A 14,677-nucleotide genomic window follows, 5' to 3' on the forward strand; every position below is an offset into this window, starting at 1 on the left:
GGACTGTTCAAAGCCCAGCATTAAAACACCAATTACAAAGACCAACCTCAGATTCTTCTCTAGATTGTAAGCTCACTGTGGCCAGAGAACGTGTATAGAACTCTCCCAAGTGCTTAGTACAGTGAGGTGTGTTTTGCACACAATAAGTGCTCAAAAAATAGGATTGATTGATTGATTCAACTCAGAGACCCCACTGTTTTAGGTTCAGAGCCCCCGGTGCAGAATGCAAAAAAACTCATAGCTGACTTCCAGGTGCACACTGGTTCCTGGTCAATATAAAATATTCAAAGCCTATTTCTGAACACGCTTGAAACCGCATCAAACCTTGATTCCGCCAAGCAAATGCCCTCAATCTGACTCACTCTCTAATTAATTACAGACAAAAACATCTTTCAGTGTTCAAACTCACACAAGCAAATGCATCTTTCAATTATCCTGATTAAGCAGAGAGGGGGGCCAGATGTTATTAGGCCCTTTGGGAAGTCAATCTGTCCTTCTTAGCAGAGCTAAGCTCAGTTATCTCCTCTCACAAAAGAATGCAGACAGCCACATCCAAGGATAACCGGGAAATAAGGGGCCTGGTGTGTTATACTCTTGAGTCCCCTTAAATATTCTATTCTTGAGGTTAACGGGCAAATCCGAGGAACAAATGGAATGGGGACTGTCCAGGAACCAGACCAGGCACGCAGCAAACTCCAAGAAAATATGAGCTAGCAGGAGGAAGAAACACCAGTGTCAGGTTAAAGCCCACACAGAAAGGTAAAGCTAGGAAATAACGAGCTTGGAAACCTATGAGAGTGGAGAATAAAAACACCAAGAGGGTCTGCACTTTATCTCAATGCACCTAAAAAAGCATTCCACCATGAAAGATACAATGATCCCCTTTGTCCTGTTAATCACTGAGCAACCGATTAAATTCCCACGGAATTCTGGGGTGGGGAACCAAGATTTAAAGCAAAATAATAATTATGGTACTTGATAAGCGCTTACTACGGGCCAAGCACTGTTCTAAGTGCTTGGGTAGATACAAGTTAATCAGATAGGATACAGGAATATCTAGAAGATTTCAGTTCTGCCCATCCTACTCCATCCCCATGGCCTGCGGGAGAGTCCTAGAGGCTTCTACCTTTTCCTTTCCACCACCCCATCCTGAGAAACCTATGACAGAAAGACACAGAGGGACAGCGACAGGGGGACAGAGACAAAAGAATAACAGAGTGAGAAAGCAGCAAAGATAGAGGCAGAGAAAGACAAAGAAAGAGACAAAGAAAGGCAGAGACAGGAAGACAAAGACAGAGAGATTGATAAAGACAGAGAGACAAAGTAACAGACAGAAAGGGACAGAGAGGCAAAGGGAGGAGGGAACCTGATAGCCACAGGGCCCAGGAGAGGACAAATGGGATGGAGAACCTGCCAGACAGGAAAGGTCCTGGAATCACTGGGAAGGTAAGGGAAAGGGGGATTCCCGGTTATCAATACAGGAAGAGGGAAAGGAATCAGTTCCCTGCTCCTCCTCTTCCGGGAAGCTTAGGAAGAAGATCATTTCTTCTGGATTGGATCCCAGCAATGCAGACAGAACCCCTCCCTTCTGCCGCGATTGTCCTAGCCATCTATTCGCAGCTGAGCCACAGGAATAAAGGAAGAAAATGCCATGTCAAGGGACAGTGGGAGGAGAGAAAGGACTGTGGCTTCTTGTTGATCAGCAAGGTACACTGGCCCTCAGACAAGAAGCCCTGGTGGGTTTTGCCCTCTTCTGCTTCAACTGTATCCCCGAAAAATTTCCGTTGGTCCAAATAAACTCTGTGAGCTGTTACTGAGGTCTTCTTTCTGAGAGGGGGTTGGGAGAAGGGTGGGCAGGGAAATGGGTCTGTTTTTTACTGAATTGTACTCTCTCCAAGTGCTTAGTAGAGTGCTAGGAACACAGTAAGTGCTCAATAAATATGACTGACTGGATAGGGAGTTTATCAGCTAGAAAAGTTAAACTTGAAGACTTGGGTGCATTAGACCAGATGGCTATATTTCACTTGCTCTTTCCAGTGAGATTTGCTTTTGGGTCGGCTACGGAGAGTGTCATTTTGTGGAGTTTGGCTTCCTCAAAATTACACGCCGTTTCTGTTTCATGATTATGTGGGAGTTGGTGGAGCGGGGGCCTGGCCCAAGAGCTGAAACCTCCTCTCTACTCCTCCGCCAAACCTTCTAAGAAAAAGGGCAGTCTCGCTCCCTCTCCGACTCCTGTCAGAATTAAATGCATAATAGAGGTCAAGGGCAGAACTGTAAATTTCCTTGCTCGCCACTGGTCATACCTGTAAGACAACTGGTTACATTTATGGGGGAGATTCAGATGCTTAATTGAACCGGCGAATTACTGGAACTTGGTTTAAAGACCAGCTGTCTCCCGAGGGAGCCTCAGCAAAACCCATAGCAGGGAGAACCCTCTACTCCTAACTGCCAGATTTGAGCTTAGGGGAAGCCAGGTGAAAGTGGGTCAGCGAAGGAATTCGACTCCTCTCCTCCTCTGACAGCCCTGTAGATGATCAGCTTTCTTAGTGTACAGTTTAAATCTGCTTCCAGGGTCAGATGGTTAAGGACCTCTTTCTACCTGATTTAAACCTTGTCATTTTCCCTGTGCAAATGAGAGCAGTTTCCTCCCTCCCACTTCTAAGTGGGAATTAATCCAATGATGACAATGGAGTGCTTACCGGGTGCAAACACTGTACTGAGCACCTGGGAGAGTAGAAGAGTCGGTTGATTGATCCCTGCCCACGAGGAGCTTATAGTCTAGGAGGGGAGACGGGATGAATAGTGTCACATGACAACTCTGGTGTAATTAGGCATCTGATCCTGAAAACAGTGTATGAGACTCACAGGGAGTCCATTAGGGTAGACCTCGTAAGTAATGCATGGCCTAGTGGAGCCAGAGGACCCGGGTTCTAATCCTGGCTCTGCCACTCATCTTCTGGGTGACCTTGGGCAAGTCACTTCAACTTTTCTGTGCCTCAGTCACCTCTTCTGTAAAATGGGGATTAAAGCCGTGACCCCCATGTGGGACGTGGAGTATGTCCAACATAATTATCTTGTATCTACCCCAGAGCTTAGTACGGTGATTGGAATGTACCAAATGCTTAAATGCCATAGAAAAAGTTTTAGAATGCAAGTTTTCACCACATGCTTTAGATTGAACACAGCGTAGCATACGAGAACACCCTTCTGAAAACACGTATTTCCACGTGAGGCAATGTGATGTTGGAGCAGTTTTGCCCTTGTGGCAGTGAGAATTAGGCATAGGTACTATAGGATTTTTAGGTAACTTGAAAAGCGGTGTGGCCTACTGAAAAGAGCATGAGCTCAGGAACCAGGAGACCTGAGAGCTAACTCCGGCTTGGCTACTTGCCTTCCGCTACAAGTCCCTTAACTTCTCTGTAACTCAGTTTCCTCGGCTGCAAAAATGGCGATGACGCCTGTTTTTCCTTGACCTTCTTTCCCTCAGTCTGTGAGTCCCATGTGGGGCAGGCACTGAATCCAGTCTCTATCCCAGCGCTTAGTACAGCTCCAGTCACACAGAAAACATTTAGCAAAGGCCACAGTAATCATTATGGTCTCCATCGGTCACCACACACCTGGTCCCAGAAAGCCATCCAAAAATCAATCACGTTTATGGACAGAGCGCTGTACTAAGCACTTGGGAAAGTACAATTCAACAGATTTACACACAATGGGCTTATAGTCCAAAGGGGAAGATAGACATTAATATGCTATGTCTATTAATATGCTTATGTACATAAGCAGCGTGGCTCAGTGGAAAGAGTACGGGCTTGGGAGTCAGAGGTCATGGGTTCTAATCCCTGCTCCACCACTTGTCAGTTGTGTGACTTTGAGCAAGTCACTTAACTTCTCTGGACCTCAGGTCCCTCATCTGTAAAATGGGGATTAAGAATGCAAGCCCCCATGTGAGACAGCCTGATCACCTTGTACCTCCCCCGCCGCCGTCCCCAGCGTGTAGAACAGTGCTTGGCACATAGTAAGCACTTAACAAATGCCATCATTATTATTATTATTATTAAGTGCTGTGGGACTGAGGGAGGGGGTGAATAAAGGGTGCAGATCCAAGTGCAAGGGCAATGTAGAATAACAATAATAATGGTATTTGTTAAGTGCTTACTATGTGCCAAGCACTGTTTTAAGTTCTAATGACTAAGTTGACATTAGAGGAACAAAGTGTGCGAGCTGGATTACATTAGGAAAGAAGCGAGGTGAGGTAGGAGGGGACAAGATGATCGAGTGCCATAGAGGTGTTTCGGTTTGATGCGAAGTCAAAGACAACATCCCGACAAAGAACCGGTGTACTCACCCCGGGTTCGGACAATGGCGCTGGGTGCACTGCGTGAGCTTGCTCCGAAGGCGTTCACCGCTCTCACTGCAAATTGGTACTGGGTGTCTGGAACGAGTCCCTTGAGCACCATAGAGACAGTCTGTATCTGCTCTTTAATGAGCGTCCAAGAGCTGTCAAGATCTGGCCTGGAGCATTACGGGAAGAAGAACAAGGAAGCAGTTATCGTTCGGCCACCCCAGAGGGTGAAGAAAACAGGTTAGGGAAGACTCACCACATCGGTACCCTCACAAGCCAGAGGGAACATTTATCAACTCCATAATCATCCTGCTAAATCTTCAGTCCTTCATGCCAAGGGACCCTCGGCAACGGTGCTTCCATAGACATCAACCATCCCTTTCCCCTCCCTTCTCCAATGTCTGCTGACATTGCTGAGACACTCCAGATGCGTTTCCCAAATGAGCTTCTGCCCGAGACCCTTGTCCCTGAGACATCAGAGGCAGAGAGTGGCAGTTTAATCCCAAACCACCACAAAGAGTTTATGCAGATGCCCAGTCCGTGAAACTAATAAGAACAAGTTTTATAGGGCAGCTAATTATCCTAATCCTTCTGGGGAGGAAATCCAGGCATTTGGGCAAAAAATTTGTCCGCGAACAGCCGATGGAAAACACACCCTTGTCTGAAGCACTCTGGGGGATTTATTATTAACAAAGACCTAATACTGAAGACAGTTTTCCCAAGTTGGTTACTGCCGGTCTTTCCCAGGAATTGTGGGGTTGTCAAGATCAGAGACTGGGTGTGTTGTGGTTATTGTACTCTCCCAAACCCGTAGAACAGTTTCCTGCCGTCAGCAGGCTCTCGTTATGGCGCCCTTCCTTCAGTGGGCCCCCAGTTCAGTGCCTCGCCGTCAACGGATACCCAGTACAGTGCCCTCAACGGGCTCACAACAAATGCTACTAATGAAATGGAATTAGAGTTTCCAAGTGGAAGGTGTTACTATTACTGAACGTTTTGTCACGGAGGACAGGGAGGACTATTTGGGAAAACGAACCTGCCTTAATGAATACTGCCCAGTCACTATGCAGTCACTGAAGAGCCTGACTGCCCAAGACAAGGAATGATCAGGTCTCCCGCTTCTCTCGCTCTTCGCTCTGAACCACTTCTCTGCCCACGGAGCAGAGGAAGGTGAGGAGTTGAGGCCTGAAGATAAGCCTCCTTCCTTTCAGCAGCTCTGGCCAAAGCTTCCATGGAGCAAGAGGGTGAAACAGCGGGTCTGAAGGAGATACCTATAATGTTTGGGGCTTTTCTCATTTATTTTCTTCCTTCCACAATCAGTCAGTGGAATTTATTGAGCAATGGGTGCAAAACGATTAAGAGCTTGGGATAGTACAACAGAATCAGTAGTCCTGTGACCTGCCCACAAGGAACTTACAGTCTATAAGGAGACAGCGACATCAATATAAAGGAATTACAGATGTACGCATAACTGCTGATGGTGGGGTAAATATCAAGTGGATCCAAGCGCATAGGGAATGCAGAAAGGAGAGGGAGTTGGGGAAAAGATGGCTTAATCGGGGAAAGCCTCTTGTAGGAGATGTGATTTTAATAAAGCTTGGAAGGTGGGGAGGGTGGGAAGGTGGGTTTGGTGTATATAGAGGGGGAAAGAGTTCCAGGCCAGAAGGAGAATGTGAGAAAGGGGTCAGCAGTGAAATGGATGAGATCAAATCATTCATTCAATAGTAATTATTGAGTGCTTGCTTGTGCAGAGCACTGTACTAAGCGCTTGGAATGTACAATTCGAAGCAGGCCCTAGTGGAGCGAAGCACGCGGGCTGGGTAAGAGATCAGTGAGGTAAAGTAGGAGGGGACCAGCCACACCACAGAAAATGGGACTGTGACTGCAGTAAACATGCTAGCCACTGAGAAGGAAAATACACATAAAATCTTCTAGGACTGGTCTCGTGTCCTGCTTTATTAGGCGAGTCAGCCGTGATGATGGGCCAAGAGCTGTGAAGGACCAATCCGATGCTATTTTGCTTGCCACAGAGAAGCTTCCTGGACAGAGGATATGGGGCATCTCTCCAAGCAAAGGGGAAGAGGGACTGTGATACCAACCCAAAGCCGGCAGCTTCACTTCCGAGTTAAACTTATCTTCACAGAAAATAGGAAAGCAAGCAGGAGGAAACACATTTACAAACTAAAATTAGGACGGAGTAAGTTTTCCAAGGAAAGCCAAATGGGAAACGTCAAGAGGAAAGAATGGGAAAGATGTGACCTTTATGATAAGATCACTCTGCTGTCCTTCCCTACTATGTTTTTGTGATATTTATTGCACCAAATAACCTCCAGGGATTTCCCCAAATAGGTCACTGTTTCCACACGACCTGCTGTAAACATCTCAAGGATTCTTCGTGTGAAAATTTTAACTCAGGACAGTGAATTTCCTGTTCACTTCTATTCCCCCAGTAATTTATATTCACTGTTATTCCCCCAATAATTTTCACTGGCCTTGACTGTGCCATCCCATTAGCGATCCTCAGCACTGATGAAGGTGTTGATTTACATTCCTTGCTTATTAATTCACTTATTTTATTTTTCTTTGCTTTTGCAATCTCCAGTTCTGGAGATTATTTTCCTCTTGCTCACACACTGAATTTCCAACTTCCTCTCTTCCTCATAATAACTATTATGATACTTGTTAAGCACTGACAATGTGCAATGCACTTAACAAAGCAGTGGGGTAGATGCAAGAGCACGCATCCTCCAAGAGGCCTTCCCAGACTGAGCTTCCCCTTTTCCCTCTGCTCCCTTCCCCTTTCCCCCCTTCACCTCCCCTCAGCTAAGCCTCCTTTTCCCTCTGCTCCTCATCCCCTCCCCTCAGCACTGTGCTCATTTGTATATATTTTTATTACCTTACTTATTTTGTTAAATGAGGTGTACATCCCCTTGATTCTATTTATCCTGATTATGTTGTCTTGTTTCTGTCCGTCTGTCTCCCCCGATTAGACTGTGAGCCCGTCACTGGGCAGGGATTGTCTCTATCTGTTGCCGAATTGTATATTCCAAGACCTTTGTCCAGTGCTCTGCACATAGTAAGTGCTCAATAAATACTATTGAATGAAGGAATGAAAGATAATCTGGTTGGACACAGTCCCCATCCCACATGAGGCTCCCAGTCTCAGTTGGAGGAAGGAGGATTGAATCCCCATTTTACAGTTGAGGTAACTGAGGTCCAGGGAATTCAAGTGACTTGCCAAGGTCACTGAGCAGGGAAGTGGTGAAGCTGGGATTAGAATCCAAGTCCTCTGACTCCCAGGCCTAGGTTCTTCCTATTAGTCCCCACTTTTTCCCGTGAGGTTGTAAGCATCTCAAGGGACCATGTCTTTCACTTTCGTCGTATTCTCCTAAACATTTAATTTAGGGCTCTGAACATGGTTGGGGCTCTGCTGCAGAATGTATTTTTTTTTTTTTAAATCAGTCAACCCATGAGTGATTATTATTATTATTATTATTTCAATGTTGGTATTTGTTAAGCGCTTACTACGTGCAGAGCACTGTCCTAAGCGCTGGGGGAGATACAGGGGAATGAGGTTGCCCCACGTGAGGCTCAGTCTTCATCCCCATTTTACAGATGAGGGAACTGAGGCACAGAGAAGTGAAGTGGCTTGCCCACAGTCACACAGCTGACAAGGGGCAGAGTCAGGAAATCTCACTCTGATCTTTTTTTCCAGGAAGAGAGAAGGAAGGAGGCATTAATTGATAAATTCAAACTAAACGCATTAATAGAATATACAAACTACACGGTGGGCTACCTCCAAGGCCAGGAAGGACATCTGATTCTTTTTTTTATTTTATTTTAACTTGACACCTTCCCTGTACTTAAGAGGGTTTGGGTGAGAGACAAATGGTGGCGTGGACAGTCTGAGGCACCGCTTATTCACATGTTGATAGGGAGTGCTTAACTCCTCCATCCCACCTCTCGGCCGTTTGAATGCCATTAAGTAAGATTGACTGGTTGACTAATCCACTTCTCCACTCGAGACAGCCGGAGTAGTGGGGAATGCTGGAGACGAGAGAACTCTTGAACTGTTCCCTGACCCCCTCTCCGTTCCCTCTCCCAATTCTGTCAAACCCCAACTTAGAGCAGGAAGCTGCAGGAGGAATGGGACCCCACCCTCCAACACGGAGAGTAGTCCTAGTTCCAAATTCCTGGTTTCCTGCTGACTGAGTCATTCTATCACATTTATTGAGCACTAACTGTGTGCAGAGCACTGTATTAAGTGCTTGGGAAAGTACAGTACAATAATAAACCACAAGCTTACAGTCTAGAGGATGGAAAAGAGGGGGACAGACAAGGGTCAGAATCAACGAGAGTAGGTACAGGAATTTGTGAACCAGGTCAGATTTGTAGGGATGAGGGGCCAAATCAGGACTGGGATCTTGAGAGGTCAAGAGTCTGGGCTGGGATGCTTTAAACCGAAGCATCTTAGATTAGTGGAAAGAGCACGGGCTTGGGAGTCAGAGGTTGAGGGTTCCAATCACCGCTTCACCACTTGTCAACTGTGTGAATCGGGGCAAGTCACTTAACTCCTCTGTGTCTCATTTCCCTCATCTGTAAAATGGGGATTAAGACTGTGAGCACTGTATAGCACAACCTGATTACCTTTTATTTACCCCAGTCCTTAGAATAGTGCTTGGCACATATTTATTCATTCATTCAATTGTATTTATTGACCACTTATTGTGTGCAGAGCACTGTACTAAGCACTTGGAATGTACAGTTTGGCAACAGATAGAGACAATCCCTGCCTAACAATGGGCTCACAGTCTAAAAGGGTGAGATAGACAGCAAAACAAAAGAAATAGACAGGTGCTTAACAAATATCATCATTATTATTATTATATTATCCCAGACTCCACACTCCTCCCACCCCATCCAAGCTCCGCTCATATGAATTCCTGACCCTCTAGATCCTCTGACCCAAATGGGGTTCTGGGCAGAGTTAAACCCAGAGTCCCATAAGCTGTGGATGCCATGAATAGACAGAAAGAATGGCATTTTCCAATTCCAACCACCAGCTGAAAAAGGCAAGGCTGATTGTCATTCCTATATTCTCTACTAAAGCATTGTACTACTACAAGGGAAACACACTTTGGCGGGGAGGAGAGACTGTGAACTGTGCTGAGCTAGCCATTAGCACTAGAATTCATTCCTCCAGGAGGGTTACCTTTCCCGAGGTTCATCTGTTGTTCCTGATGGGAGATTCCATCATCCTCCTCAAAGCCTAAGGTGGTATGTGTCCCATGTCACTGTCCTAGCCGAACCTCAACCAATGCTTTCATTCCATCAACAGGTCAGTCAGTAGTAGCAGAGCACCATGAAGCCCGAGGCAACTGTGTCACCATAAATTGAGCTCAAGTCGCGTCAGCCAAACCAACACTGATAGGGACCCTCTCATTTGGTCTCCCCAACTTTTTGAGTAGGAGGGGTAAGAGAGCATCTCAAGGTATCACCAAGAGGGTCTCAGGGGAAGATAAGACCACCACGATTCTCAGCAGGATCAAAAGGCCCTCTCCTTACAGAAGCAGCGTGGCTCAGTGGAAAGGGCACGGGCTTGGGAGTCAGAGGTCATGGGTTGGAATTCCGGCTCTGCCACTTGCCAGCTGTGTGACTGTGGGCAAGTCACTTCACTTCTCTGGGCCTCAGTGACCTCATCTGTAAAATGGGGATGAAGACTGTGAGCCTCATGAGAAGAGAGGGAATCACAGCCCTCAGGTGTGATAGAAAAACAGATTTAAAAAAAACAAAACCTAGAATAACGAGATGGAACAGAAAGAAATGGAGCCAATTCAGGGCATGGGGTAGCAGCATGGCCTAGCGGAAAAAGCACAGGCCTGGGAGTAAGAGGACCTGGATACTTATCCCATCTCTGCCTCTTACCTGCTGCGTGACCTCAGGCAAATCACTTACCTTCTCTGTGAATCACTTCCCTCATCTGCAAAATGGGGATTCAATATCTGTTCTGCCTCCTATTTAGACTGTGAGCCTCATATGGGATCTGATTACCTTGTATTTATTCCAGCACTCAGTACAGTGCTTGGCAGATAGTAAGCACTTAAATACTATTATTATTATAGGAGAAAAACACTCTCTCTTCAGGAAGCCAGGGAGAGGGTTTGAGAAGAACAGGTTCAGTTACGCAGCACATCCAGATGTCCAGAAAACTAGTTGAACAACTAGCTGTGTGCTTAGAGATAGGGTTGAGGCTGGGCAGGCTTATGGAATGCTCTGATAATCCCTTTAAGAAAAAAATGATATTTGTTAAGCACTTTCTATGCGCCAAGTACTATACTAAGCACTGGGGTAGATACAAGCTCAACAGATTGGACACAGTGCCTGTTCTACATGGAGACCGTGGTCTTAATCCCCATTTTACAGATGAGGTAACTGAGGCAGAGAGAGGACACACAGCAGAATAATGGGAGAACTGGGATTAGAACCCAGTTCCTTCTGATTCCAAGGCCAACGCTCTATCTACTAGGATGCGCTGTTTCCTTCCCTAGCATATTGGGCTAATGGCCAAAGCTAGATCCCCAGTTGTGTGTGACTGGGAAATCGACCAGGTTTTAGGGGAAGTAGTGGGAGAAGCAGGATACTGGAATACCAAGGATCATCTTAGGCGGGCGTGGAATGATTGCATTTTGTTTCTTCTCAGCTTTAGGCAAAGAAAAAGAGCAGTGTTGCCTAATGGATAGAGCCCGGACCAAGGAGTCAGAGGCACCTGGGTTCTATCCCCGCTCTGCACTTGTCTGCTGTATGTCCTTGGGCAAGTCACTTCATTTCCTCTGTGTCTCAGTTACCTCATCTGTAAAATGGGGGTAAAGACTGCGAGCCCCACGTGGGACAACTCGATTAGCTCGTCTCTACCCCAGCACTTAGTACAATGCCTGGCGCCGAGTAAACACTTAAATACCACACACAAAAAAGAGGAATTAAAAAAATTAAAAGCACCCAAGAAATGACTGCTGATGGAACTGTTCCTTCAAGCATCTTGTGATTTCCTGAAAATTCCGGTGTGGCTAGGTAGAGGGTCTGATTTAAAGACATCTGAAACAATGCTTCTCTTTTCTGAAATTACTTCTTGCACTTAATCTTCAAAGCGTTCAGATTCTTGAAACAGTTTTTATGTTTCGCAATAACACGTATATAGCCTGGAGAAACCAGGACAGAGGAAACTGTGGTAACCCCAGGAACGTGACACCCTGTTTTAAGAGGACAGGTATCCGGAGCGCCAGCTATTTCTGCTGCTCGGTTGATATTCCAAAGTGATCCTAATCGTGGCTCTTCTAATTGCCTACTGTGAAACCATACACTACTCATTTAACTTCTCTTTATCTCAGTTGATTAATCTGTAGAATGGGGATTCAATAACTGTTCTCCCTCCTACTTAGACTGCGAGACCCATAGGGGACGGGGGCTGCGTCCAACCTGATTAATTTATATCTACCCTAGCGCTTAGAACAGTGCTTGACATGTAAGCGCTTAATGAATATCATAAAAAAATCAATTCGACCTTCAGCATCAAGCCTGACTTCTAAATTACAGATCGGGCCCAACACACCTGGCTAATTGGCAGATGGATAAATCAGCGGGAAGACAAACTCGGTCGGCGATCTGTCCAGAGCGGGCTTTCCATTTATACCTCCGAAATGACGTCCAATACCATTCGCTCCTCACGCCGGAATTACATTCATGTCAGCTTACATCAATCCGACTCGACGCTATTTTAGGAAAGCCGGCTGCAGAGGTGACGGGTGCCCAAGTAATGAGGTTATAGAGACGTGTGTCTGAAAATGTCCCTACGGACCTCGGTCTACGGCGTACGCCGTGCGACTCCGACACGCGCGTGGAGCCTCAAGCCCGGCCCCACTGTGTAAGGCTGCCCCAAGATCTTCAACGCCAACGGTAAAGGTAAAACATAAATGGATTCACTTAGAAAGCAACACTTCGAAATGCCACATTTTAGCTGAGGGGTCGTGTGGTCAATTCTCCTCTGCATCTTGCACTGAGCGTAAGACAGACTTTCACCTCCAAGGTAAACATTTCCAAGGTAAATTGAGAACAACAAAAACTTCGGCTTTTTGAACGGCTGTGACTGCAGCTTTTTTTTACAAAAAAAAACCCAAAACATTTCCAGGATATTCTTTGGGTCTGAAAAAATCCCAGTGTCCATCTTTACTCTTTAGAATTCGTGAGTGCTTATTAGATGACAGCTTCTACGTCCGTCTTCTGGTACTGGGGAACAAACCGGTCTTTCCTTTGTATAATGATACATTTGAGATGCATGACTATTTCAGAGCAATCACACGTCACCCTAGGGCCACGGAGGTATGGATATTCCCTGCTTCATCCAGTGAAATGGCTGTTCTTGCATTCACAGCAGGCAGGGCTCCTTTGCAGGACTACTAAAATATCTCGTAGGATTGTGGGCTGAAATATGCAAGATTACATACTTCTTATATTTTTATTCTTCTTGATTGCTGCAGAGCCCTGTACTAAGGACTCGGGAGAGTTGGGAGACACGCTCTCCCCTCCTCACAGCACCGTGTATATGTATACACATTTATTATTTTATTATTCAATTCATTTTATTAATTATGGGTATATATAATTCTATTTATTTATATTGATGCTACTGATGCCTGTTGACTTGTTTTGTTGTCAGTCTCCCCGCTTCTAGACTGTGCGCCCGTTGCTGGGTAGGGATTGTCTCTATTTGTTGCCAAATTGTACTTTTCAAGTGCTTAGTACAGTGCTCTGAACACAGTAAGTGCTCAGTAAATACAACAATGAATATATTCCCTGTTCACAGTGAGCTCACAGTCCAGAAGGGATGTCATGAGCCAAATGTTCAAAACCAAGCAACCTGAGTCTCCAGAATAGAGGGAAACACAGAGATATGGGAGAGGACGGATGTGCCTTCACTTTTTCAGAAATGGGTTGGAAAGACCCCTCCCACAGATGCCCACACAAATCTCTCTCACTCCCCACAGAAATTTAAACCAGACTCTCACCCTCCATCTCAGGCCCTTTACAAGACCTGAGAGCTTCCAATCAAGGGTGAAAAGACCTAAAATGATAGACCTGTTAGGTCTTTGAAGCTTGGAGCTTGTCCTCCCCCCATTAAAACTCCTGGCCCCTTGTGCCCCTGCCATTCACATTAACAAGTTGGCTTTAACCACACACATAACTATATATATTTACACTTGCACTGGCATTTGAAGTCTCATCCACAGAATTACCTGAGAAATTCCATAGAATAATACTGGATGGGTGAACTGCCTTCACTGTCTCCGGGCTTCCACGACAAGGCGACCTCTGAGTCAGATATCACAATCCCCTGAGGTGGATAAGGGGGAGCAGGGGCCACGCATGTCTCTGCACAGACAAAAGAGCACAGTTGAGTCATGTTATAGCCACAGGACCAGCTTTATGAGAATGCCAAAAAAGCAAATAAAAAAATAAATAAAAAATCAAGTAGCTTGATTTACAAATGTGTTGTACATGGGTATTGGGACCACTTGAACTGATATTTTACTTTCTTCTTCTAGTTATGCTACCTGGAAATCCACCTCCGCTGAGTCCCAGCCATCTGGCCTAGGAGAGCACAGTTTACTCTGTTAAATATCCCACCGTGTTCCTGTTATTCTACTATTTCACAGCCTCCTGCCCTCTGGCTGGGGGAAACTTGGAGTTTCGGTTCCAGCAGAGAAGAGAAACTCAAGAGATTTATATGGATAATCAGGAAAGATGACACACCCTCCATCAACTCTGTCCCATCAGTTTCAACCACTCGACCAGCTCTCCCCCTTCCCACTGTACTCTGTGGACCTTCTACAACACAGTCTGAACTCTTCACTCCTCCAGTGCCAACCTATTCACTACATCTCCATCTAGTCTACTCCACTGTTGACCCCTCACCCACATCCTGCCTCTGGCCCGGAACTCCCTCCCTCTTCATATCCAATAGATTACCACTCTCCCCATCCTCAGAGTCTTACTAAAATTACATCCCTTCCAAGAATACTTCCCTGATTAACATTTCATTAAATCCATCCTATTCACCCCCTCTTCTGGGTCGCCTACGCATTTAAAGCACTTTGAGGCTTATCCCATCCCCAGGTTCAAAGCACTTACATACATCTCCTTATACTCTACTGAATCCCCTGCTGTACTAAAATAAACTGTACTTCTTTTTCATGCTTGTCTCTTCGACTAGACTTTAAGTTCCTTGAGGACTGGGATCATGTCTACCAATTCTACTGCGTTGTACTCTACTGTGTGGGTCAC

At 45.8% G+C, this 14,677-nt stretch overlaps 1 protein-coding gene across 1 annotated transcript in view; it reads right to left on the reverse strand.

Moving 5' to 3' along the window:
* Positions 1-14,677, reverse strand: part of EGFLAM (EGF like, fibronectin type III and laminin G domains) — a 135,590-nt gene that overhangs the window by 75,158 nt on the left and 45,755 nt on the right. Inside the window, exons 6-7 of the mRNA XM_029061258.1 lie at positions 13,630-13,765; positions 4,349-4,515 (exon numbers count right to left, since the gene is read on the reverse strand). Coding sequence (XP_028917091.1) covers positions 4,349-4,515; positions 13,630-13,765 — 303 coding nt within the window. The remainder of the gene's footprint in view (positions 1-4,348; positions 4,516-13,629; positions 13,766-14,677) is intronic.

The sequence above is a fragment of the Ornithorhynchus anatinus genome, chromosome 3 (genome assembly GCF_004115215.2).
Source record: "Ornithorhynchus anatinus isolate Pmale09 chromosome 3, mOrnAna1.pri.v4, whole genome shotgun sequence".
NCBI classification, from domain to species: Eukaryota; Metazoa; Chordata; class Mammalia; order Monotremata; family Ornithorhynchidae; genus Ornithorhynchus; species Ornithorhynchus anatinus.